General features: G+C 36.0%; 2 protein-coding genes across 3 annotated transcripts in view; one reads left to right on the forward strand and one right to left on the reverse strand.

Annotated features, from left to right (window-relative positions):
* LOC139690778 (arginine/serine-rich protein PNISR) overlaps nucleotides 1-21,533 on the reverse strand; it is a 52,410-nt gene extending 30,877 nt beyond the window's left edge. Inside the window, exons 1-8 of the mRNA XM_071588378.1 lie at nucleotides 21,376-21,533; nucleotides 21,093-21,186; nucleotides 15,624-15,923; nucleotides 13,806-14,134; nucleotides 12,834-13,032; nucleotides 11,088-11,299; nucleotides 5,995-6,288; nucleotides 1,101-1,203 (exon numbers count right to left, since the gene is read on the reverse strand). Coding sequence (XP_071444479.1) covers nucleotides 1,101-1,203; nucleotides 5,995-6,288; nucleotides 11,088-11,299; nucleotides 12,834-13,032; nucleotides 13,806-14,134; nucleotides 15,624-15,923; nucleotides 21,093-21,168 — 1,513 coding nt within the window. The 5' untranslated portion in view covers nucleotides 21,169-21,186; nucleotides 21,376-21,533. The remainder of the gene's footprint in view (nucleotides 1-1,100; nucleotides 1,204-5,994; nucleotides 6,289-11,087; nucleotides 11,300-12,833; nucleotides 13,033-13,805; nucleotides 14,135-15,623; nucleotides 15,924-21,092; nucleotides 21,187-21,375) is intronic.
* Nucleotides 21,534-21,610: 77 nt separating this feature from the next.
* On the forward strand, nucleotides 21,611-24,741 carry Coq3 (ubiquinone biosynthesis protein COQ3, mitochondrial). Of its 2 annotated transcripts, none has more exons than XM_071583660.1 (7): nucleotides 21,611-21,718; nucleotides 21,809-21,927; nucleotides 22,013-22,187; nucleotides 22,293-22,419; nucleotides 23,819-24,052; nucleotides 24,128-24,284; nucleotides 24,361-24,741. In XM_071583660.1, exons 3-7 carry the CDS (start codon nucleotides 22,159-22,161, stop codon nucleotides 24,492-24,494), a joined length of 681 nt encoding a protein of 226 aa, XP_071439761.1. In that variant the 5' UTR covers nucleotides 21,611-21,718; nucleotides 21,809-21,927; nucleotides 22,013-22,158; the 3' UTR covers nucleotides 24,495-24,741. The 2 variants fall into 2 exon arrangements, with proteins under 2 accessions (XP_071439761.1, XP_071439760.1); XM_071583659.1 differs by having other exon boundaries at nucleotides 22,029-22,187.
* Nucleotides 24,742-25,291: the final 550 nt, after the last annotated feature.

The following is a 25,291-nucleotide window of genomic DNA, read 5'->3' on the forward strand; positions in this document are numbered from 1 at the left end:
ACTGAAACAAACAGGAACAAGTGATTCCATCCAATAAGGAGTACTTTGAGAAGGAGCATCAAAATTTGAAGGAAGAGTTAAGTTATGCTGTTAAAAAAATATGATCTTTCTTAATTTAATGGCTTTCTACAAACAATGGAAAAAATTTCTTGACAATAAGAGAATTGTATTGGTCAAATACAAAATTTTTAATTTTTAAATAAATCAGCCAGCACCTATGCTCACACGCTTTTGTTTGATGTACTTAAGATACGCAACCATCATTGTCTTCAGGATACTGTTGCTATAACTATGCAACTTCATAGACAAGTTCCTAGGATGAAATGCACTTCTATATTCATCAATATTGCTAATGGAATGTAAATTATGTTCTAACTAAGAAAGCACCCTTCTATTAGCTTGATGTTCATCTACTGCATGATCTAAAAACCCTGCTTTCACTCTTCATTCAAAAAATAAACACAATTGAAGTATCAGCAAATATTTATTACTTTGAATTATTAAAAATGTACTGAATTTATAATATGGAATAGAATTGATGATATGTATTGTTGAACAATACACTATATTGTTAAAGGCATAAAAAGTAAAGTGAAGCAACATTCAAAGATTTCCTTAATGTCTATATCAAGGCTCATGCCTCAACTTGATCGCATGCATAACTTGTTTCTAAATGGGTTAGGCATTGAAAGACTGTATAATGTAATCAAATGAGACAGTATTTACCAAAAGTAAAAGGTATTCTTAAATGTGCAAAGCCTGAATTTCTCCTTGAGACTCATTTCTATTTGATATAGGGACATAAAAACAATTTTGTAAAGTAGCAACTAAATATTAAGACAAATTATCTTCAAAACTCTTTGAGTGTTTTAAAGGTGTTTTTTAAAGAATAAATAGGCATATCTGTTTGCAGAAATTAAACATGCTACTTTTCACTAAAGCAAAATTTTGCAAGTGTTGATGCTTGAACTATGAGTATTATTCAAAAATGCAAGGAAAATGTGACAACTTTGGAATGTAAATTATGGCAATATAATTTGTTAATTGAGCTCTCTATAGCAAGAGCCGTGAAAATGAAATCATTTGATTACTCATCTTACCTTTAGACTTAGCTTTACTAAGGACTTCTTTGGCTACAAGAAGCATTTCTTCATTTGTTACTTCAAGTAGAACTTCTGTGAGTATACGGCGAACTTTTAACATCTAGAAAAAAATAAAATACATTTGAAATGTTCCAAGACCTAATGTTTGGAGATTCTATTTACTATTATTCTGCTATTACGGAAAAAAATTAAATTAACAATTTTCATGCATCCACTCCCATGATTAAAAATTGTAGTTGATGCCAGGAAAATCAAATGCTAAAATAAATAAAAATATTGTAATCATGACATCCCATCAAAGTGATGTTATGTGAGATAATTCACAGCAAGATTGTTTTAAATCATATAAGTCATTCCATACCAAAACAAGGGAAAAGCTATGAAATTTTCTCTTGACCTCTGCCATTTCAACCCATCTTTTATAAGTTGCTTCGATTAGGCAATTACCATGTAAAATTAAAAGATTACATTTTCTACAAAATTATGAGCAACCTTCTTGGTATCAATAATTTTAGAACCTCAAACCTTTAGAAACCCAGTGGTTTGGTATTTGCCTGATGAAACTAAGGTTTTTTCGTTATTCCTATATCATTCCATCTGCTCAAAAGATGGTTTTGCTGACGTTTCAGTTGGCATCTTCAAGTTCAAAGATAGGATGGGGCTTTGGACTGGAAGATGCTTACTGAAATGCTAGCAAATCCATCTTCCGAATGGATGGAACGAGGGCCCCTCATGGCAGGGAGCAAGTGAATTAGCCAGCACACCATCCCATTCCCATCCCATTTCCTTTCAACAGTTTAAGAGTCTCTTGTGAAATAACATGAAGTAAAGGTTTCAAAACATTCGTTCTGACAACTATTATTTACATGAACATTTACTCTGAAAGTAACATAAGCATGAGGGTTAAACTAAATTTTATCACAGCCAAATATTTATGCAGAGCATGGGACATCATGACGTACAATATTTCAAGAATTCTTTGAGCATAACAAAATAAATAAACATCCAATAACCACTAAAATTATCAAATTTTAAATCTATTAGCACATATCCAATTTTGACACTTCAGTATTTCATTTTCTTTCAAATGAATGTCTGAATAACTGTGTAATACCAGTGACAGCTTTGCCACTTACATCGGTTTTAAAAATTCATAACTTTTCCAGGCCTAAAATCTTTTTTCTAAATCTTACCCAAAAGCACAATATATGAACCTATTCCAATTAAGATATAGCCTTAAATAATATGGAATTTACACAAAATGTAATTTTCTGACCTATCGAATGAAAATCAAAGGTTAAATTTAACCAAATTTAAAAAAATTAATTTTGATCAAAAATACGAAAAGTGAAGAGTCAGGCGTGATGTTGTGGAATCGAGACATTATAAAAACTTTGTAGCAATTTTCCACAGTTAAAACTTTATTTCGACCATGATTTCGATACACTGTATCATCATCAGGCGAGGAAAAGCACAAGAGGAAGGAATATATATACCAAGCTACAAGGAGGGGTAGTCTTTCTTTTAATTGGTCTTCTATTTGACAAGTATTGCCTGGATTAGACTGACACTTATTGTAAGATAGCTGCATTCTTTGCTCACCAAAGTAACGGATACTCCTCATAAAAGATGTTAAGAAACAGTTTTCAAATTGTCCTTCCAAAGTCATTTTGTCCTCATTGTGAAATTCCTGCTTCTGAACTGGGTACTTGATATTCAGCATTCTTCAAATATCAAATACCTGACACTAAATCAATGTTGAACCTCCTGCATCACTAATGATTAATCAAATAAGGGCAATGACCCGGTGTTTTTGTCAAGGAATGGTCTACATGAGGATATCAGAGAATTTTTAACAGTCCATGAAAGTTTATAGAAGAACTCGGTGTAATTGATTTTTACATAGCTTTGAAACAATTGAGCTGGTGCATTTGAATAGAAGTATACACTTACACAAGCATCCTTTTAAAGAAAATAATGAGAAGAATTATTGAAATTATAAAATAGAATGAAAGAATGAAGACAAGCCTAGAAAGGAGTGACATAATTTCATTTTAGTAAGACATAATAATAAGGCACGGAATGAGGACTTTGTCAAATTTGGTAAAGTCATATCAAATTAAATGATTTTAAGTTCCTAATTGAATTCTTTCCCAACATGCTTTTTCCTTTGAGTACGCTGTCAATGAGCTACACCTGGGCAACAATTATGGGCTGCAACAGAGAATGTTATTTCTTCGACAATTTTAATTATATATTTGAAAATGAATCAGGCAAAATTCAGGAGAGTAGATATACAATGAGGCTTAGTTTTAATTTTAACTCAATTTCACAAGCCAGAAAACTTTCATTAACTGTATCAATGTTTGGGCATAATGGATGTGTGCAGTACGCTGCTTCAAATTAATGACTGAAATTGGATTAGTGACGATTAATACCTAGGATAATTACATCATTCCATGATATTACACACTTCAAAAAACAGGAAAATCAGGAACTGTAAAGACAGCCTATTTCTAGTAAACCATCATTTAACTCGGGAGGTATTTTTGTACTAGTGATTTCAAGGATTGTAAACTGTGGAAGAGCAGTACTGCACCTACTTTCAAACATTCTTGTATTTAGACAGTGAGAATTATGTCAGAAAATGATGAAATAAGATTTCACAAAATCAAGACTCCAACACAAGTGATGGCATTTGGACCCTTTTCAATTATCAGTACTTATCACACCCTCAAGTTACAATTAGGAAGTTTTCCAATGGATGGCTCTTCAGATGTGAGAGCATTTGATAATTTAAAATCACCTTTAAGGTTAGGGGCATCTTTAATCTGCCCTTTTATTATGATTCATAACTCTCCCATTAAGTATATCTGACTGAGAAGCTTCTAATACACACAATAGATAAGTCATCAGCTTGACATGAGTAAGTTGTGTGTCATATTTAGGGCATTTAGAATTGTAAATCATAGATGAATAATTAGGAAAATCAGTCAATCAAAGTTAAAACCTGCTAACAACAGTCTAAAGGACTTCAATACCAATAGAATTGTGATATAAAATTGAAATCACATAACCTTCTTCTTAAAACATGAAATTTCAATATGCTCAGGTGGTAATAAGGTGAAAAGATTAAATATGAAGAGCTGAATTTGGATTCAATAATTTCAGAGTGTAAAAATCATTCGCCTTGACTGGGATCCAATGCACATTAGCAGATGACTCTGTTAAAAGTTACTGTTGCGGCATCTCCCGCAGTTTCTTTGGGAAGCTGAATTTGGATTCAACATTCAATTTCTAAAATAGGAATGGAGATTGAATTCTGAAACGTAAAAGAAGAAGTATTTGGATTTTCAGAGGTACTCTGATTTTTATTTATTTGACACACTTTTGTGTTGAGCCTCACATAAAGATCAACTATGCTTTCTGCTACAACATGAATTACTTAACCTCTACAGCTATTGACATAGCGGGAACAGATTCTGACTCCCGTCATCGATCTGGGCAACTTTTGTCAGCACCTATTTCCATCATCTATTACCAGAATATGCCATCATTTGACATAGTGTGGCAAAAGTCAACATTGAATTCGCACTTGCAAAATTCATTAGAAAATTACCTATCCAGCAGTCTCAAATCGGCTTTACGTTTATCTGCCGCCACTTTAAACACTACCATCAATCCATTTGCAATGCATATAATTTAAACTACAGCTCATTCACAAACATATCAGCTAAATAGCCACATATTGTTTTAAATGACTGTATGAACAAAAATAGTGATCAAATTTGGATGAACATTACATGGAAAAGAGAGTAAAGCTGTGTAAACCATTAACCATTTATTTCTTTTGCTATTTCAGTTGATTATACCTCATTAGAGACGGTAGATAAGGATTTATGGATACTTTTTTCCGTGACTCAAGGAATGTACTGACCAGGAAACATAGTTTAAAATGGATAACCAAAATACTTCATAATTATTTTCATGGGATGTCATTGGGGCCTTAAAAATTGGCATACAAAAGAGGAAAATGTGCTCAGGAGGAACATAACAAGCAGGTTTCACCATAATACCAACAATGCTTGCAAGGTTGAGGCATGTTTTCTGAAAAAAGTTATCTCATTTCTGGTAACTCATTATCAATTCTGAGTGTCTCTGAGGGATGAAGATTCTAACTCTTAAAGGTTCAGAGAGCCAACTAAGACTCCTACTTATTAGATTTTTCTCAAATGAATCTTCTCCAGATAATTCAAAAATACTGTGAATACATTTATTGACCTTGTGCATTATATTTTTTGCCTAGAAAGAGCATATATTTAATTTCATAGTACATTTCAAAATTTTTAGGCATTTTGAGCTCTCATATCATGGGCAAGGGATATAAAATATCCCCACTGTATTTATGATTTTCCTGATAATTTTGGTCATTGGCAACAAAATCATAAGCTTTTATACTTTTAAAATGAAACAAAGTATTCAAAACCAGCTCCGAAGAAAATACGACATTTCTTATTTCCTAAAAAAATCCATTCATGCATATTTATCCCAGGAACTAAGTAATATGCCTCTCATGTGATATAAAAGTTACTGCCATCAGGATATAGAACAATAATTAACCAATGATGATATTCACTGAGTGGAAAACCTTAGATGAAATACTTGAGATCACATTACTTAAGTATTAACCATTAATAATCAATGTGGTTAACCATTTTTAATCAATGATATTTGTTTTTTTAGAACTAATTGTGAAATCCCATGCAAACTGCTCCAAGTTCTTGAAAAATGCAGCATAAGATAGACGGATAGACATTTCTATGTGTATTCAACACCATTTTCCAGAATTTTACTCTCATCACATGAGAGTTGTGACAATAAAGCAACTTACAGTCTCCTGCATTAGTTCTTCCCGCGATAAAGTGGGAGGGGGAGTTCTTCCTCTGGTGCCATCATCCTCATCTAGGGCCTCAGGCACCTTCCTCCTTCCATTAGGATACACAGCCGATGATTTGGTGTTGATGTTGGTATCATGGGGAGAGGGGGATGGTGAACCGGGACTCGAGGCATCTTGGAAGCGAGACCTCTTCCTCCGCTTCAGTGGTCCCAAACCTGCCCGCCACTCCATCGACCTGTCATTCACTTCCTCTGCAGTGCCTTCGTCATCCTCCTCAGAATCACTCTCCTGAAAGAAATCAATTGTCAGGTTGAGAGTCAGAGAAACACCTTAACTATTTGAACTGGATAAACTATGGCATCATATTTCTGAAAAATAGAAGAAAAAATATATGGTTAGTTCCTTGCTTCACAATGAAACTCATCTTGCACATAAAAGTGGAGGGCTATGGAAAAAAGTTTTAATTATTGAAAAATATTAATTGAAAGAACTCATAATGTGCTTTCACTACAGGAACACCTCACTTTACAACAGTGATAGGTTCTTCGGAAAACATGCCAGTAAGTTGACAACCATTAAACGTGATTTTACATTTATCCCTATGGTGAAACGGTGGAAGGGTTCCTTGAACATAGCTACATTCTGATGGGGATTCTGATATTTACTTTTCATCATCTCTCCGAGCTCTGGTGATGGTTTAACAACACCAGCATACTTGGCTGGAAATTTTTGTGCAAAAATTAATAAAATAAGGCCTAAGACATAGATTTTCTGGATGTATCAAAATCTCTACAGGAATCAATATTTATTCTTAACTCGAGCACAGGCAGTGATTTTACGGCTTACAGTGTCCACAGTGAAATTTTCATCAGCCAGAATACAGCAATTTTACATTTCTAGCAGCCAAAAGCTGACCAAATGTGATTGGCACTTTGTTTTTCATTCCATATGCATGGACCTTTCTTCCACTAAAAGCCATTATCATAACGGGTGACATTAATTTCAGCACAGTTATTAAGAACACAGAGTCAAATCATGACATCTCCAACTGCAATTAGTCAGAGAGTGTCTAGCCTTTAGTTAGGGTTTGAAAGATCCTTTTGAGTAATACAAAATTACTGATTCAGAGAAAAATCACCTACAGGAGATCATTAGAGTTCACTAGAGTTTCATTGCTGTAAAGATCTCCATTAAATTCAGCAGAAATAGTTCTTGCTGGCAATAAATTCAAGACTAAAATATTCAACTCTGAAAATAATTGAAAATAATATTGGTGGGTATCACAAATGGACCACAAAAATTCAAAATCACCAGATCATTTCCTGCAGTGATGGACTGGATGGATGGATGCATCTAAAAATGTAATACATTAAGGGTGTATAAAAAAAGCATTCAAGAAACAAGTGAATGAGAAAGGCTTTATATCTATACCAATTTTATATGAGCCAAATTTTTAGGGCCAAGTTTACAAATTTGCTGCAAGTGTTGGCACTGTGTAGTTCAACCACCAAATTTAGCCCAAACATTGCATCTTAAAAACTTAAACTCAAACTATACCAGACAATATATAATTGAGTGCATCACTGCCCATTTTCACCAAATGCACAAAGTTTCCTATGCATTTCACAAGTCAACTCCTATGACATCATTAGGTAACAACTTTATAAAAGCATTACTTCAACCAATTATTTTTAGGATGCAATTCCAAAAGAATTAGTTACCTCAGTATTATTATTGTTAAGTAATCAACCGGATAAGGTAGGTTTTGGATGGACACAACTACCAATAAATATTTTGTGACTCCTAACAAAACAACCAGCAACCTACTCTACATCAGGTCCCTCACCATCTCAGTGTACTTCATTCCTCCCTTCATCCCATCTCATATCCCTATCTTGTTCCTGTCCTTTCCTCTTTTGCCTTACATTCTCCCCTATACTCCACTGTCAATCAATATTCCCTTGATCTATTTCTCCTGCCTCCTTAGGATTTCTTCCAACAAACCTTTCTCCTTGCCAACCATACCTAGTACTTCCTCATTTGCTTTCCTTTCCATCCATTTTACCCCCTGCTGACTGAAAAACTAAAGCTTGGTTATCAGCAAACCTAACTGATTTTAAGAATTCCCCATCGACTTTCATTCCTAACTCCAGTTCTTCCTATGCCTCTTTAACCATTTCCTCCATGTATACGTAGGACAGTATCGATTACAATGGACAACCCTGCCTTACATCTCCTTTTAACACTGCCCATCCAGACTCTCCGTTCCCCACTCATACCTGAGCAGTTTGAGACATGTACATGTTGCGGATTAGCCTCCTGTCTCTCCAATCTATCCCTATTTTCTGTAATAGACTCATTAGTTTTTCCCAATTCACTCTACCAAATGCCTGCCTAACCAGAATATAATCTAACTGATTCCTTTCTGAGTCACCTGACATTTTCCATGTATACCTACACCTTTTGTGGGGTCTAAACCAAATATTGGTGATGACTAACCCCTGTCTTCTACAGAACTCAATTGCTTTCTTCCCACATTCATTCCTTGAGCATAAATTGTAGTAGTCGTAGTTTTCAGGGGAGGCGACCGACAACTGAGGTCATTTGCACCATAGGGGATGGACAGGAAAGGATGAAGGGTGGAGAGAAACCTGGTGTCAGCATTAGCGTACTCTTTACGAAAGGCGCCTAGGGGTCCACAGCTTAACGTCCCATCCGACAGACGGCGTACTCACTCAAAGTGCCCTGCACACAGCACCTCAAGTAGGGATCGAGATACCTCTGAAAAATATTCAACACCGCCGGGATTTGAACCCACGCCCTCTGGGTGGGAAGCCAGTACGTTAGCCCCTGCACCATCTCGACCCCCGCCTAAATTGTAGTCCCCCACCTAATCACTTACTTCCTTCACCTACCGTCGCCTTCTAATCCCCCATCACTATCAAATGTTTCCCTGCAGGAACACACGCGATTATGCCCTCTAACTGATCGTATATCCTATCGACTTCTTCCTCCTTATGATTGCTCAGTGGCATGTATTCCTCAGTATATAAGTAACCTACAGGGTTCGTCCGGAAAATAAGTGTACTGATTTTTTCCCGCCGCTCCAGGCGTGCCCAGCACCGCTCTGACGGGCTGCGATTGGAGGGGGGGTATTGGAGGGGCAAGCGACGCTGAAAAAGGCAGTCGGCTCTGAGCTGTGGTGTAGTCAGGAGCTCTGCTAACGCGAACCTCCACGCTCGACCCACGACACGGAACGCGATGCCGAAGTTTTTGGAGCAGCGTTATTCCATCAAATTTGCGGTATAGCTTGGGAAATCGTCTACCGAAACTGTCGGTATGATTAACCAGGCTTACGGGGAGTCAGCCATGTCCAGAAACATGATCTTTCGGTGGCACAAGATGTTCGTGGAGGGCAGAGAAGAGGTTGACGACGAACCACGGCCTGGACGCCCATCAACGACACTCACCGACGAAAATGTGCAAAAAGTTCGCGATGTACTGAACTCTGATCGTCGTCTTAGTGTTCGGATGATAGCAGAGCAGTGTAATGTGCCAAAACAATAGTGCACGAGATTATTAGGGAGCAATTACAGATGCGAAACGCGGCGGCTGCATCACGACAATGCGCCGTCTCACACCGCGCTTGTCGTGTCGGACTTCTTGGCCAAACACGGCATGGCAACGCTGCCGCACCCGCCCTACAGCCCACCACTTGGCACCACCGGACTTCTTTCTGTTCCCGAAGATAAAGAGGAGTTTGAAAGGAACGCGATACGGGACTTTGGACGCCGTCAAAGAGGCCGTGACGACGTGTCTTCGAGAGGTTCCCGATGATGCCTTCGTGGGAGCGTTCCAGGAATGGGAACGCCGCTGGAACAAGTGTATCGACTCACAAGGGTCCTATATTGAGGAATATTAGCTTAAGATATGTAAAAGTGTAATAAATTTTTTTTCCTGAGCTCAGTACACTTATTTTCCGGACGAACCCTGTAATAATAACAATACATATCAATGTAAAACGAACACTTGACATTACAATAACTAATAACAAGGATAATGAGTATTTCCTCTTCAATGGAGTATTGCAAATTCTAATTGAAAATGTACAGTATCACGACATTGTGAGTTTGCACACAGACCTAAATTGTAACATGTGATAAAATAATTAAAGTAATACTTTCTCCAAAGCAAACATCAATGAAGTCTCTAAAAAGAGGAAACTGCAATTATTCCCTCTCAATAACTTAGGAAACTGCAAAAGTTTATCACAGTAACAATTACAATTGAACCTATTGTATCATTGTACTTAAGAACTTCATAGAAATAAATTTAAATGTGAACATTAGAAAATTTTGGGAACTATTGTAAGTAAAATGAATATTGATGTTGTACACTACAACTTCACTTCGTGAGCAGTAATTCAACATGAAGATACTGACTGTACTTGTCGTTGAAGTTGTGAAAATCAGTTTACTTCTACATTCATGCAAATCTCATCACTTTCTTCTTTTATGAATAAATGACATTACTATAATTTTAACTATTAACTAATGAAAAATAATGGGTAGCCTACTACAAGTATGGCTACTTGTTTTCTTAATTCCAATTCCTGGCTTTATCCAAACAAGAAGACTATTCTTTTTATAGAACTTACTTCTAAGCATCTGCACACTGATTACATATTTTTTACGTGGATCAATCCTCATTGATTTGCCTACCACTAGTATATTTTCAGAAAAGCCTAATTTAGTTGCAGTTTATGTCAGGTCTGCATTCGTAATGAACTACCGGTAACTAGGAACTGATCTCCGTGCTAAATGGAACATCACTCTAATCAGGAATTCCAAATGTCCACACCTTATTTCCAATATGCCTATTAAATTCCAATTTTTTCAGTAGAGTCAATCCTTCACCAATAGTTTAATAAATTTCGTGATTCCAAACTTTTTCCAGATTTCCCTAATTTACATATTGATTATAAATCATATTAGTAATAAAGAAAAAATACTGAAGGAGAATAATTTATGTAATTTTTCATGATTTAAAATAAATTTACGGTGTAAGCGAAATGAAATAATACTAACAAACTTGCTCCTCTTTGGGATAGTAGCCAGACCAGTTCCATCTTCTTTGTCACTCAGATCTCGCACAGCAAGCTCCTGGTCCTTCATTTTCTTTGCCATTGCCTCCCTCTCTTTCATCAACCTTTCCCTTTCCATCTGCTTCATTTTCTCCCTTTCCATCTTCTCCAACCCTTCACGAATCCATGCAGGCAGCTGTCTCCTTTTGGCAGCATCTTTAAATAAGAAATTCAATAGCAATAACTAAAATATTTATGGAACAGAATAGAACTTGCAGGGACTGGAAGCTTGCTGATATAAAGAATAGAACTAAAGACCACAATAAGAACAAAAAGGCTACATCCATTTCCCTTGAGACTAACAATGCCATTACACTAACATCATGTCAGCTACAAAGCAGTTAAAAGTAATCCGTTTGGGTCCCACAAAGGCTATTTTTCAACAACACACCTAATCACAAAAAAGGGTTGTTTTTGAATAGAAAAGCTCTTAGCCTTAGAGAAGAGGAATAAAAAGAATGGTCAGATGGAAGATTCATCTTTCTGACTGTCTTTCATGAAGGGCTGTCATGATTGAGGAACATGAACTCACAGAAGACATGCACCCTCTTTTTTATAACCATGATCACAGGAAAATAAGATACAATTCTACAGAGGTTTGCTGAATGCTAAAGGTAGACTTTCTTGCTAATATATTTCAATATTTACTTTCAACTCTTAGCAATGACAAAAATGTGAAGGTTAAAGAAAATAAAACAAATAAAGATCTTGGCATATTCTGCATGTCGGGTTTCACCGCGTCGTTGTTTGATTCAGACAACAGTTTCGCCGAAGTTGCATTCCCGGAGAACATTAACAGAGATGAAGGCTACCATCTCCACAACGCGTGGAAGAGAGTTCTCCGGGAATGGACCAATCAGCAAGCAGCCACTAGACGGGACCACCTATATAAGGGTGGCAAAATTCCGAGTCCCTCATCTTCGACCTGAAGACGCCGAATGCAACTGTGGCAAAACTGTTGTCTGAATCAAACAACGACGTGCTGAAACCCGACATGCAGAATACTTCAAGCCACTGCCGCGAAAACCTACACAGCCATAAAGATCTTGGCATTGCCATTTTCTAATTGTTAAAAATTTTAAAATACCAATAAGATATTCATTCTTCCTCAGAGCTGTATAATAATGCTTCCTTAACACTCCCATGATCTGCCTTATAGGTAAAAACATAAGTAAAGATGAAAATAATTTCCCCTTCACATAGAGAGATGAGCAAAACACCATATGAGACCTATACACCTTTTATTTTATTGAACTTTCTTGTTATTTTTCTTTCATTTACCATTTCAGAGCTGTAAATGGCATTACCTTTCCTCAGAGAAATGAATGGGCAAAATAAAATTAGCTTGAACAGCTCAAAGTTTAAAGTGATGCAACCGAAGTATCTATCCAAAGATTAGATTGATAAGTGAGGGTACACCTCACACTATACTAAGCTCAACAGATCTGAAATTCACACATCAGTGTATGGGAGTCAGTTACTCACCTTGAGCTGCCATTGGTTTACCAGTAAGTTCGGGTACAACCCAGAATCGAACCTGGACCTTCCAGGTCAATAGCCCAGTGATATACCCATCATTTAACTTTTTAAGTGATATTTTTGTAAATATATATGGAAAATGACATGATATTAACTAAGGGAATCCCTGCAATTCATAAATCTACAAAGCTATCATTAAATGAACACTTGCCTAAAACTGTGCCACCTGACTGATCTTCTTCTTCATCTGAGTGCTCAGAAGGACCATGACGGCCTTGATGGTCATGATATGGACGTCCTTGCATACCCTGTGGCCCTCTGTTCCCTCTCCAATCACCATGACGATTGTGACGAATGAAAGGAGAAGGTCCCATGTCTGCCCCTCCTTCTCCTGGACCCCAAAAACCAACCTTCAAAGGAAAAAAATGTGCCATTGAAGATATAGGACAGATATCGAAAAAATTACAATGTAGATAGCTAACAAGCACGTAATTTTCATAATTTTCTCATTAAGCAGCAGTAATGCTGGCATGATCAAAACTAAAACATTACCCGTGCATATTATTGTCTGCATAGGTATTAGTATGTTAAATTTCTCCTCCTCATACCGATCACTAAAGTATTATGGTTTCTATTGATACATCGATGCGTACAATTAAACATTCCCACAACCTGCAATTTTTTTAAATAACCTTATTGTTGTTTTAACAAGATTCAACAGCAGTGAAATACCACAGTATATCAATAGAATTTTAAAGCCACTATAATGGGTTGCTTTGATGCCTGTTGGAGCTGAGCAGAGCAGATCTTTCCAATTATTTAGGAAAGTAGATATTTAAAAAAACTCTTATTTGCCTCATTTCAAATTTCATTCCCAAAACATAATTTTTTTCAAGAAACCCTTGACGAAATAAATTAAAAATTTTATTTTCCAGGAAATACATTCTATTGCAATTCCAATTATTCTTTATCAAATTATAACATAATCAAAACAACTGACTCGCAGAACTTTTTAGTAACTCACAGACAAGGAATTTTTCTTAATTATAGTAAAAATGTGAGTTTCATGATTGCCTTAATAAAATCACAATATGGCCAAGAGAGTGACAGGCACAAAGTTAAAAATAATCAGCCATGGCTTACAATACACCGTTACATGTACATAGCACATCATAACACCAACCTGACCAAAATGGTCCACCCCTTCAGCGCCATGATTATAATCAAACGACGGAGGATGGTTTTGCTCCCCATAGATAGGGCCAGTGGCATTGTGAGGTGGGAATGGAAAATGTGCACCCATAGAGTGTGAAGGAGGAGGGACACCGACCGACACTCCCGGAGGATCCTTGCCCCCAGTTGGTGGCGCAACATGGGGGTGGGGGTGGCTGGGCGGGGGGTGCGTGGGAGGTCCAGCCCACGTCCCCGTAGCCCCTCCAGCTCCTGGACCATGCCACCCCGGTCCCCAATGCTGAGGTTGCTGCCAGTTGTTCCAAGTCCCCCAAGCGCCATCTACCAGATGGAAACATTAAGGGCTGCTTTAGTAAACTTGATAAACACGACGTTGCAAATTTAATGACACTGGCATGATGAAATATGCATCAACTGTGAAACAAGTTCTTTTCCTTCCCTCGAGAGTAAAACCTATATAAATTGGTCACCATCAGCTTTGGTGGAAAATTACCATTGAGAATGTTGATTGCCCAATCGTAGGAGAAGTGACTTAGAGAGATGGCTTCAAGAATTATGCCTGTAATAGTGCACATACAAATACATACCATAAATATCACATGAGTCTTTAGTGTGACAGTGCAAACTCCATGGGTTAATGTTCAATAATGAATGCTATTTTTACCATAAATGTCCAGTACTAACCATTTTGACTCTGTTATATTAAAATCATTATATTTACTTATATATTTTATTTATTATTCAGTTGAATAATGCTGTAGTTAGGAATGTTATTATTAGGTGACATGAACATCTTGATGCTTTGCTTCAGTGATGTTAAAAGAGGTGCTAGGAGGATAACAACTGAACTTGATCATATTTTATTACAACTAATCATAAAAGAACAGCATCAGCTCTTTACCGTGTGGAATTACTTGTTTAAAAAAATTACCCTCGTAAAAACACTGACTGTTAAAACCTTATTTCTTCTCTGTGCCCCACCGAAATGACGGTGTGCCTTATATACCACCAAATATGATACATGAAAAAAACCAACAAACTCATGACTTAATTATAAGCTTTGTGATTTTACTGCAAAATTAAAAATGCATAAACTAAGCATATTTAAGTGGAATATTGGAAGCAAACATGATAATTGATAATCAAGACTTTTTAACTTTTGAATGTCTTGTGGGATAATTACAAAAAATACCCTACCAACAGAAAGATAGAAAATACATAGCAAAAAAAACCCTGTGGGGATAGTAAACTTTCAAAAAACCTGTGCAAAGAGACATCTACCGTAAAGAAAAAGACATCATTCCAATTAATTCTACTGTTTCACATAATTTCTGTAAGCTAAACTTTAGTGATGATTGATTACCAGAAGTTGGGGAAACACCTTTATGACCATTTTCAGTCACAGAGCAGAAGCAGACTTTGATCAGGGTGATCTTTGAATCAGTATTAAATGTAATCAACATTAAACCCACTTCTGCAAAAAAACTAGTCATTAAGAGGGGCAGCCACTTAATTGGGAGTGGTTGGTAAGAGTGGTTTCAATTTACCTTGAAATTTCTATGAGTGGTGCAATTTTATTGGCTTTTATGATGAAAAACGATTCAGCTGAATCATTTTAGGCACTTTTTCCATAATGTGCATCGCGATTGAAACATTTTTAAATTTTATATTGCCAAACCAATATGTATGGTAAACATTTACAAAATATTGACTCCTAACACTGGAATAATATAGGCTAGATGGTAACATGAGTCTGTGAACTTCCAACACTGCACAACATTAAAAGGGGCACCTAGAACTTGTGAAATACCTGGTGGAGGTGCAGGTGTGACTGGAGGATTGGCAGAGGCTGAGGTGGTAGTGCCAGTTGCTGCTGATGTCAATTCTTCATCCTCCTCCTTGGCATCCATTTCCATTGGAGCCTCTCCGCCTTCTTCAGCATCCCTTGGTGTGACCTCCTTCTCCTTGACACCCTCCAGAGGGCGCTGCTGGGGTGGGGGAGGAGGTGGAGGTGGTGGGGGAGGGGGAGGAGCTTGAAGTTGCACTGGGGGGGGGACCGAATGTGATTCCTTCATCTTTATCCATTGCTGTGCCAATGCAGCCCAATCAACTGAAAGAGTCCATAAAGAAGAGAGGTCAACTAACAAAAATCTCAAATGAAAGATGTCAACAAAAAATCTGATTGGTTTTTATTTTTCAGGTAAAAAAATGTAAGGGTACATTGTTAAAACATCGCAGATACCAATTAGGCACGAAAACAAGCACAAGCAGTAATTAAAAAGGTATAAAAAGGAAGACATAGTTATTATGTTATTTTTTCTCCTAACACCAATTAACCAGAGAGGGTAAACGTCATCCAAGGCTAATATCTAACAGCAATGATGCTTTTAACAGTACATATTTAGAACTCAATGATAAAAATTCATGCTGAGAGGCTGTGGCAAATTTCACAAAAGTATATTGTATGCCTCCACATGTATTGGTGCAAGCACATACAAAAGAGAGAGGAAATTCACCACAAAAACTTTAACTGGAAGTAAACTTAGGCAGTCACTGGGGATAAAATATCAAAATCCAGTCCTAACACATTATTTTCACTGCTTTCATAAAACCTTTAAGAACTGTGCTTTCAATAGTCAGGCCAAGTTCACGTGAGGATATTCAGATTTAAATGTATGTCCACAGACAGATAATGAAAGTGTCACACAACATACTATTTTATGTTATAGGAATTAAGCTTTGTAAGTTTATTTCACATGGCAGACATGCACATAAGAAAGAATGCAATATCACGGCACCCAATAAAAATATTGCGATTCTAGGTGCGATTGACATATTTCCTCAGTATGGACTTAAAATTAAACTGAGCCGAACACTAAAAACAAAATACACAATGACATTCGTTGGATATATTCCTGCATATAAAATTATTGATTGACCTTTGAGGCATGCAGCCGACATACGACTATTGACTGCATATTCTAAAAGCACAATATTTTTTCTCTATAATGAAACCACATGCTTTTTAATGACTAAAAACATTTGCATCGATCATAACCTTATGAATCAACAATATTTAGCTCCTTATATGTATTTAATAACCAGAAATAAAGTTTACAATAGTCACCAAAAACCATTTCATAGGTGACCATTGGTGGTGGTTTAGCAGAAAAAAGTGATAAAGCAGTGACTCTTATATTTTTTTCAAGGATATTTTTTAGCTGGCAGCTGGGACCTAATACATCCTAAACTCAACACAGATAAACCCATATAACACATTAGCATAACACTCATCCTAGGGAGATGAGAAGCCAACATGCTTCTTGGGTTACATATCTTATACAAGCATCACATTGACACGATTCCTCACAAAAGCCCATTTCTTAACCTAAGTTTTAATTTTTGGACTAAACTCAAAAAAATGACCATTTTGCAAATAAATTAAAGACACTCCATCTCCCATTTAATATTGCCATCATTAAGAGTATTAAGTTTTTTAGAATAACAATTGTGAGATCCACAGGCCATTGTACATTAGTCAATCATGCTCGTCAAAGCTTATTAAGTATACTACAGGTTCTAAATTACACGGCTTCTTACCGATAATCCAAGCTGTGGCAGAATTTACTCATTTACGTTAGTTTGCAAAGCAATGCAGTAACCAATTGTTGAAGATACCAATATTTGTTAGGTTTTGGATGGCGTTCTAACATTTTCTAACATTCTTGATGGGCTAAATTTGAATATCATAGGTATAGAGAAGGGAATTTGAAGTGGGTACTTGCCTGAATTCTAGTTTCCAGGTGCCTTAAAACTGGGTTTTCACAGGAAATTTTGCTATGGTGGTGGTTGTTACAGGTAAAGTCAAATTACAAGTCCTTGTTCTATGCTCACATAGTACTCTCTAATCGCAAGGAATCTGCTCAAATATTTATTGCATCGAACTCCTCATGTTGGTTTATACTGTTCCAATGTTTTATATTATGCTAATGAGTACTTTTATAAGGCTTGCAAACTGACATGCAGCTTTTAGAAATGAATCCATAATCTTTTGGGTTTCATTTAAAAAATATAATAATTAGTCTTGTGATTAAATGCATTTAAGCCCTAGCTCGGATATTTTGGAAAATATTTTGTTTGTTTACCTCTTCTTAGGTTTTGTATTGTTGTAACAGTCATCTTTTCGTAAAATGTATATTATTCATTCATATCTGTACAGCAGTTGTCATATTAACACCCTCCTTTTATCTTCATGATCATTAAAACTCATTCACAGAAAAAAACAATAATATTCTGTCATTACAGTAGAATTGTTTAAGTAAGACAGTAGCTAACACTTGCCCTTCGATTTTAATTGGCCATATTTTTTTTCCAAAATTACGAAGATTTCATACAAATAGTACTTATAATAACGAAAAGATACTTCCGCCAATAGCACACTTTCCTACACCAACCTGTTAAGAGTAACAGTTTTTTTACTGGGCTATGTAACTTAGATATTTGTGATAAGACTTATCTGTATAGTTAATGGTATCATATGGCCTCCATTGTCAATTGAAAACAGATATAATTAATCACCTTGGGCATGACTTTGTGAAAATGTTCCCTAATGTATAAAATCAAAATAAAACTTTGCAATTCCATAAATAAAATATAATTGAAGTAGACCTATGTTTCACTGAATTTCAGCATCATCAGGCAATGGCATTTAAGTATATTTTTTAAGCGGAATTACAAAAGTCTTATTTTGATGTTATTCACTAGAGCACAGAATTGTTTCTGTATAAACAACTTTTTTAGTAGTTATTCTGCACCTGTTGCCTCTTAAGCTTCTCCCAGTCCTGGATTTGTTTCTGAGCCAGATGAAAGATTCTACTTGTCATCATATGCAGTATACTAACTAAAAGTAGGTTCTGAATGGGTCCTAGCTTATTATTCACTGTTGTCCAACTATCTTCAGTTCTCCATGCTCTCTACATATCTTCATGCCATCCAAATTCCTATTCTCTTCCTATCTAGGCCGTTAACTGAAAATTCTCCATCTATTCCTCTCATTATTTCTTGCGCCCGCTTTTCTACATTCTTCAAATTTGATCCATCTACTTACCGATAAGGAAGGATAAGCCTGAGAGTTTCCTTTTTTAATGACATCATTAGCCTTTCTCTGAAAAAGATATTTTCTCAATTCTTTTCCATACCCACATCTCAAAAGCTTCTAATCCATTCTCAAGCCTCAAAGACCAACACTCACTGATACAACTCTATACTCTACATGTAAGTTTTTGCTTATTTCTTCTTAGAATATCCATCATTTATTTTCTTCTTGCAAATGCTTCTTAAATTAGCACACCTATTTCACAATAACTTTATCATTTTAGTTTTATTTTGATTAATCTTAATCCCATAATTCTTTCATCAATTCTGTTGAGCACATACTAAATGCAATCCCTAGGCTGTCTGTTCTTTGATCATCTCCAAACCTGTGTGCCAGCCACTTTTATTCCCAACTATAGCCTTTCTCCTTCCTTTGCCACTCCAGACATTTGCAATCCATTGACAATATTGTAAAACTGTCTATTACAACAAATATAACCATAAGATTCTCCCTAATCCCAACCACTACTTGTGTTGTCTGGCTCATGTACAGGTCCTCCAAAAGATGCCGACCCCCACATTGCACTCCTATATTGTACAATACTTCCATCAACTTTGTCCACTATACTCAATTGGATAATTTCTCTGGATCTATGAAGCACACAAAGGCATCCTGGCATTCTATTTTCTTTTCTACATATTCTCACATTACTGTGATAACATCATGTGCTACCCTCTCCTTTCGAAACCTACATTGTGCTTCACACTAAGTTTGGACTAATTTACAACCTTCTAATTCTAATCATTACATCTGCAACATTTAAACTTAGATCCTGCTATCAATTTACTTTTTTAGTAATGGAGCTCCACATTGATCTAATTCAGTTTTCTGGCACTTTCTTCTCTAATACAATTTTTTCTCAATATAATATAAATTGATCTGTGCCCTTCAAAGGTGCATATCAACTTAGCTCTCTGCAAAAGCTATAATCCACCGCTGGAGTAATGAAAATTAAAGTTGGTTTTTATTCATGACAAATATAATGTCAAAATGGAGTAATTATCTGAAATAGGGCATCTACATTTCTTTCCTGATTAACTAAATTCCTCGATGCCCATTTCATGAGCTACTTCTTTTTTTTCTTCTAATTAAATGTCGACCAAATAATGGTGATGTGGCATACATGGTGTGTAAAAACAAGCAAAACAGAAAACCACTTCCACATGACCAAGAAGACAAGCCACACGTTGGACCTCGAACACTTCGAAAGTCTGTGAATCAATTTTTGAATCTCCTGGATCTAAATTGATCCGTTTGACTCTTGAATTGATCCCTCTATCTGTTTGACTCCTGAATTTAGTTGGTCACAAACTTTATAAAAACGCTATGCAAATCGGTAGGGTGACTTTAATGTTTTAATTGTTTGAATGTTACTAAACCCAACATTATTTTGGATAAAAAAGTCATTTAAGTACTCTAAATGGCGGCAATGGCAAATTACGACATTGGCCCCATACCTAGCATACACATATTCTGCATTTTCTCGAAGCATCGTTCTTATGTATTTAGATTTACCACTTCAATACTCCACTAAAACAGCCAATTACAAACATATTAACAATACTGGAACAAATTACCCATGAAATAAACCAAAACAGCCCAAGTAATCTACCCGAAGATTGGTTTAATAGATTAGGATACCCCTCACCAGATACTAAGCCCTGCGGCGTGTGAAATTCACTCATTAGGGCAGGGGGACCAGTTCCCTTCCCTGGGTCCTCAATGGTGTGCCAGAAAGAACTGGGAATAACTTAGCTTGAATGATGATGCGAGTGTCCAACGGCGTCCATGGGAATCAAATCGGGCCCTCTAGTCAATAAATCAACATCCTACACACTGTACTACCACGTCCCCATCGAAGAAATAAACAAGCCTATTAAAAATTAGGAACTTCAGCCAGATCAGCAACTGGATTAACCAAGTTGAGAATGAATTTGGAAAATCCTGCTTTCTCAAGGCACACTTCTAGTACTTACAACAAATCACACGTTACTTCTTCCAAGGGCAACACTAATAACAGAAACTGACAAAAATAACGCCCTGAATCTGTGTTCTCCCAATTCTTACAGCACGAAATATGTACTCTAATTTATTGGGATATATTTATGCTAGGATCCCACTTACTTTGTTCATGTGAAACATTCTGATACGCTGAAGGGTTGAGCGCCCATTGCGTCCACTGAGGACCACCGGACCACATATTTGATATTATAAATACCTGCAATAAAATTTCTGTCGATAAAAATATGCACAGTAATATTCAAAATGAACGCCCAAACGTCAAGTCAAACGATTCAATGATTTTTCTATCATAAGAACCAAAGAGAGCAACCGGTAACAAACGTACTCAAAAGCTACGTTCATCGGTACAAATGTGATAACCACTACCAGTAATTAATCTACTCACCGCAAATACTTATTTCGATCCACAGAAGATATCCGTCTTGTTTAGTCGGCAAATGATTAAAAATATAAATATACTACTGCTCTGGTAACGTTACATAATTGCCGCACCCATGGAGTAATTATTTATAATTTACAACTGCACGGAACAACTCCAACAAACCGACGGCAACCATTTCTTAACGATTATGAAAATCGACATCGATACATATCGTTAACAATCGATTTAGAAATAATTGAAATACTGGAAACGCCAGAAATGGTCAAGAACAGAATTGGACGGGATTTTGAAACTTATAACAGAGTGTATTTTCCTTGGCCCCAATATCTAAAGTATTGTACTGAATGTACGTGTTAATAAAGCACTCAGGGGTAAAACAATGCCTCTTGTTTAGGGTTTTATAAAAAAATATATGATCACTTTTTTCAATTTACAGCTTAAATGATTACGCATGTCTACTATTAGGGTAATGAATATTTTTCATCCGAAGTCCCTTAGGACTGTAGTGGGGTTTGTAATAAAAATTTCTTCCGTCACCACCTCCTCTAATTCAAGGTGTGTTCTGTAAACCATAATTGTATTATTTATTTGCGTGGCTGTATTGATTTCTTTGTCTGTGTAAACGTTAAACCTCATAAAGTGACTAATATTTAAAGGCTCGAAAATTATTCTACCCACGCTGTCAATGGCAATATAAACCGAGAAGAGAGGAAGACTGCAGAAAGCGACGAAATTCGAAACTTTAGTAATCTTGCTGATAAATGGTGGGATGAAGGAGGAGAATTCATGGCATTGCATTCATTAAACAAATTAAGGTTTGCATTCACTTCTGCTTCCAATATTTTTGTATGTATAGTATATGGTATTCAATTCGGCATCTATGCTAATTCTACAAAATTTTTGGGGAACTGTATGTCTAGGATACCTCTTGTTAGAGACGGTCTTGTCAATTCTGGCCGCATTGATATGAAGAAAGCTTTTTCTGGAAGACCCTTGGAAGGAATTAAAATATTAGATGTGGGATGTGGTGGAGGAATAATGAGTGAGGTTAGTATAACAAAGTGTTTGTCACAACTGACATTCTGTTAAATCTTAAATAATTTTTTTAAGACTGAATATTTAAAATTTCCATTAAGGTATCATCTCATATGTAACACTGAATGGATAACCTCTTTCCACAAAGAATATGAGTATTCGCTAAATGTATATGGCTGCTGCTTAAATATTAAGGTACTTCTGTGTCACATCTCAGTCATTATGAAGTCATGAAATAGAGAATGCAAAACGGACTCTGATAGAGTTAGTCATTTCCCGTGAAGTTCATCTATTACATACTATTGCCTGATACTTGCCGACACTAATTCAATTAAATACGGTACATAACTAAATCTCAATTACCGCTAAATTCAAAATATTTTAGGGCTGTGTCTAGAGTCTTAGCTAATTATGTCACACTTTACCAGTCAAGGATAAGTCCCTCTTCTTCAGTAATGAAATCTATAAATCTACCAAGACTTTTTCAGTCTTTGAGTATGAGGCCAAATATCCTTCCTAACTTACTGAATAGATAGATAGGAAATATAGAATTGAAATATGACACTGAACTAATTGTATCTTAAAATAATTTTCCCTGCTGAGTATTTAATAAGTTATAAATAGCCTGATTAAAAATATTATTCACTTAAAGAGGTGCAATTCAACATTTTTTTTTAATTCCAAGAAACTGCAGGGGATACCGCAATAGTAACTTTTAATGGAGACATCCGCTTAATGTGCATTCCAATGCAACCATTTCAGAGTGTAAAATCATTTGCCTTGCCTGGGGTACATCCCAGTAATAGCGTATGATTTTAAGTTGAAATTTTTGCATTGTTATCATATTTTTTTTTCTTTTATTTTAGTGGAATGTTCAGTTTATATCAATCATTAATTTCTGGTTTTTTTATTTAGCTCAATGTGGAAATTAAAAAATTAACATCAGCACACGAAACATCAACCTAATTGTTTTGCTCTGATGATCCCTGAATTAATATACCCCTTAAAATTAAATGTTACCTACATTTACATGTCTAAGAACAACTTTGAAGAATTCCATCAGGATGAAAACCCTGAGAGAACATTAATTGTACCTCTACCATTAATATATTTGCTGCCATTTATGTTATGAATTTTGATCTGTAGTAAAAATTGTTATCACATTGTTGAATGGTGCAATTGGGTATTGATGTAATTATAAATAATAGCTTTTTGTTCTATCCCTCATCATATACCTTATATCACATTAATTTGCTAATGCTATGGGTTTGCTAATGAAGGGATTGAAGGTGGATTTCTTCCTAGCTCGCCGCTCCCACCACTTTGTTTGAAGTGTATTTGTTAGTTTCAACTTTGTGTGTAAATAGAATGATTTTATGAAATATATGAGACTTTTCTTTTATTCTATTAGCCTTTAGCTCGACTTGGAGCAGAGGTGGTTGGTTTAGATGCCAGTCAAGAATCCATTGCTATAGCTAAACTTCATGCAGAAAAAATGGTTAATGGCCCGAAGTATGTGTGTGAAACAATTGAGGATCATTCTGATCGTCATTTTCAAGACTATGATGCAGTTGTCTTGTCAGAAGTTATAGAGCACATTAAAAACAAAGATTCCTGCCTTCAACTTTGCACAGGCATGCTTCAAGTAAGTTATCTTGTAAGCGTTTGTCATATAGTCATCACAGACCACTTTCTCTTATCCATATTTTATTTTACTCAGCCTGGAGGTTCTATATTCATCACCACATTTAATCGGACATGGTTGTCATGGATGGGAATTATGGCATCAGAATATGTGCTTCAAATAGTACCACCAAATACTCATAATCACGAAAAGTTCATTAGTCCCCAAGACCTGCAAATAATGCTCAGAAAATGTGAGTATGGGATCATTATATTTTCTAATTCTTTCAATGGTGATATATTTTGACTTTCTTTGTTTTACTCCTGCAGATGGATGCTCAGCCAGACTGGTACATGGGATGATTTATAATTTTTTATGCAACAAATGGAGCTGGTCACATTATACCAACGTCAACTTTGCTTTACATGCGGTGAAGCTTAAACAAGAGGAGCTATTATCCTAATATGAATGTCTCTGTTCAAAATGAATGTATATAAATTGGTAGTTGTCTGTGGTCAAAGCTGTGAAATAATAGTCCCCAAGTTAACATATTTTTAAGAAGGGAACAATCAGCAGCATTCAATAGAATTAACTCAAGGTGATTTAATCTCCACCAATGATGAACCTGCTGTGACCTTTTTTTTTGGTTGAACTTTTTAATATCTGTGTAAATATTTTTCAAATAAATACTTAAGGGTGCCGACAATTTTTGCCATGAATTATGATTAATGCAAAGTAATAAGTTTCCCATAAATTCTCCCAATCAATATTCATAGAAAATGTGTGCTATTGAAAACAAATTCCATACTTATGATACTTAGTTAATTGTGTTAATAAGTTACTCTGATGACCTTACTTCATATCGTACCACAAAACTCATTCAGGAAAATCAATCGTGCAGCAACATTCTTGCATTTCGTGTATGGGATAGTTTGCTTCTGCATACAAAAACATGCCAAGCAATCCCTTAGACTGCATTTTAAGGCATACAGCAGACAAGTGTTATCAGCACACACAGAACATAATTATAAAGAATTGTATTAGGTGTTATCCATATTTTGTAAATTACATGTGAATTTACATAATACCTCGCTCCCCATGAATCACAACCTTGATCTGTTGGAGGGTTTGCATGTTCCTATGACCCAAAGAGCTGCGCTGATAAGATGAAGATGATTGCTCCTACTCGAGTCACCCATATGCTAGTGATAAACATCTTTTCCTCAGTGAAGCAGCTGTTAAGGCCATTCGAGTGATGAT

Source organism: Hetaerina americana, unplaced genomic scaffold (assembly GCF_022747635.1).
Source record: "Hetaerina americana unplaced genomic scaffold, ioHetAmer1.1.p SCAF_1, whole genome shotgun sequence".
In the NCBI taxonomy this organism is placed as follows: Eukaryota; Metazoa; Arthropoda; class Insecta; order Odonata; family Calopterygidae; genus Hetaerina; species Hetaerina americana.

What these genes read in the sequence shown, in the direction of transcription:
- Coq3 (XM_071583659.1), top strand. Translation starts at nt 21,824, where the DNA reads ATGTCTACTATTAGGGTAATGAATATTTTTCATCCGAAGTCCCTTAGG. An exon ending in TTTGCACAGGCATGCTTCAA is followed by an intron (nt 24,053 to 24,127) that starts GTAAGTTATCTT and finishes TATTTTACTCAG; the next exon opens with CCTGGAGGTTCTATATTCAT. An exon ending in GCAAATAATGCTCAGAAAAT is followed by an intron (nt 24,285 to 24,360) that starts GTGAGTATGGGA and finishes TTACTCCTGCAG; the next exon opens with ATGGATGCTCAGCCAGACTG.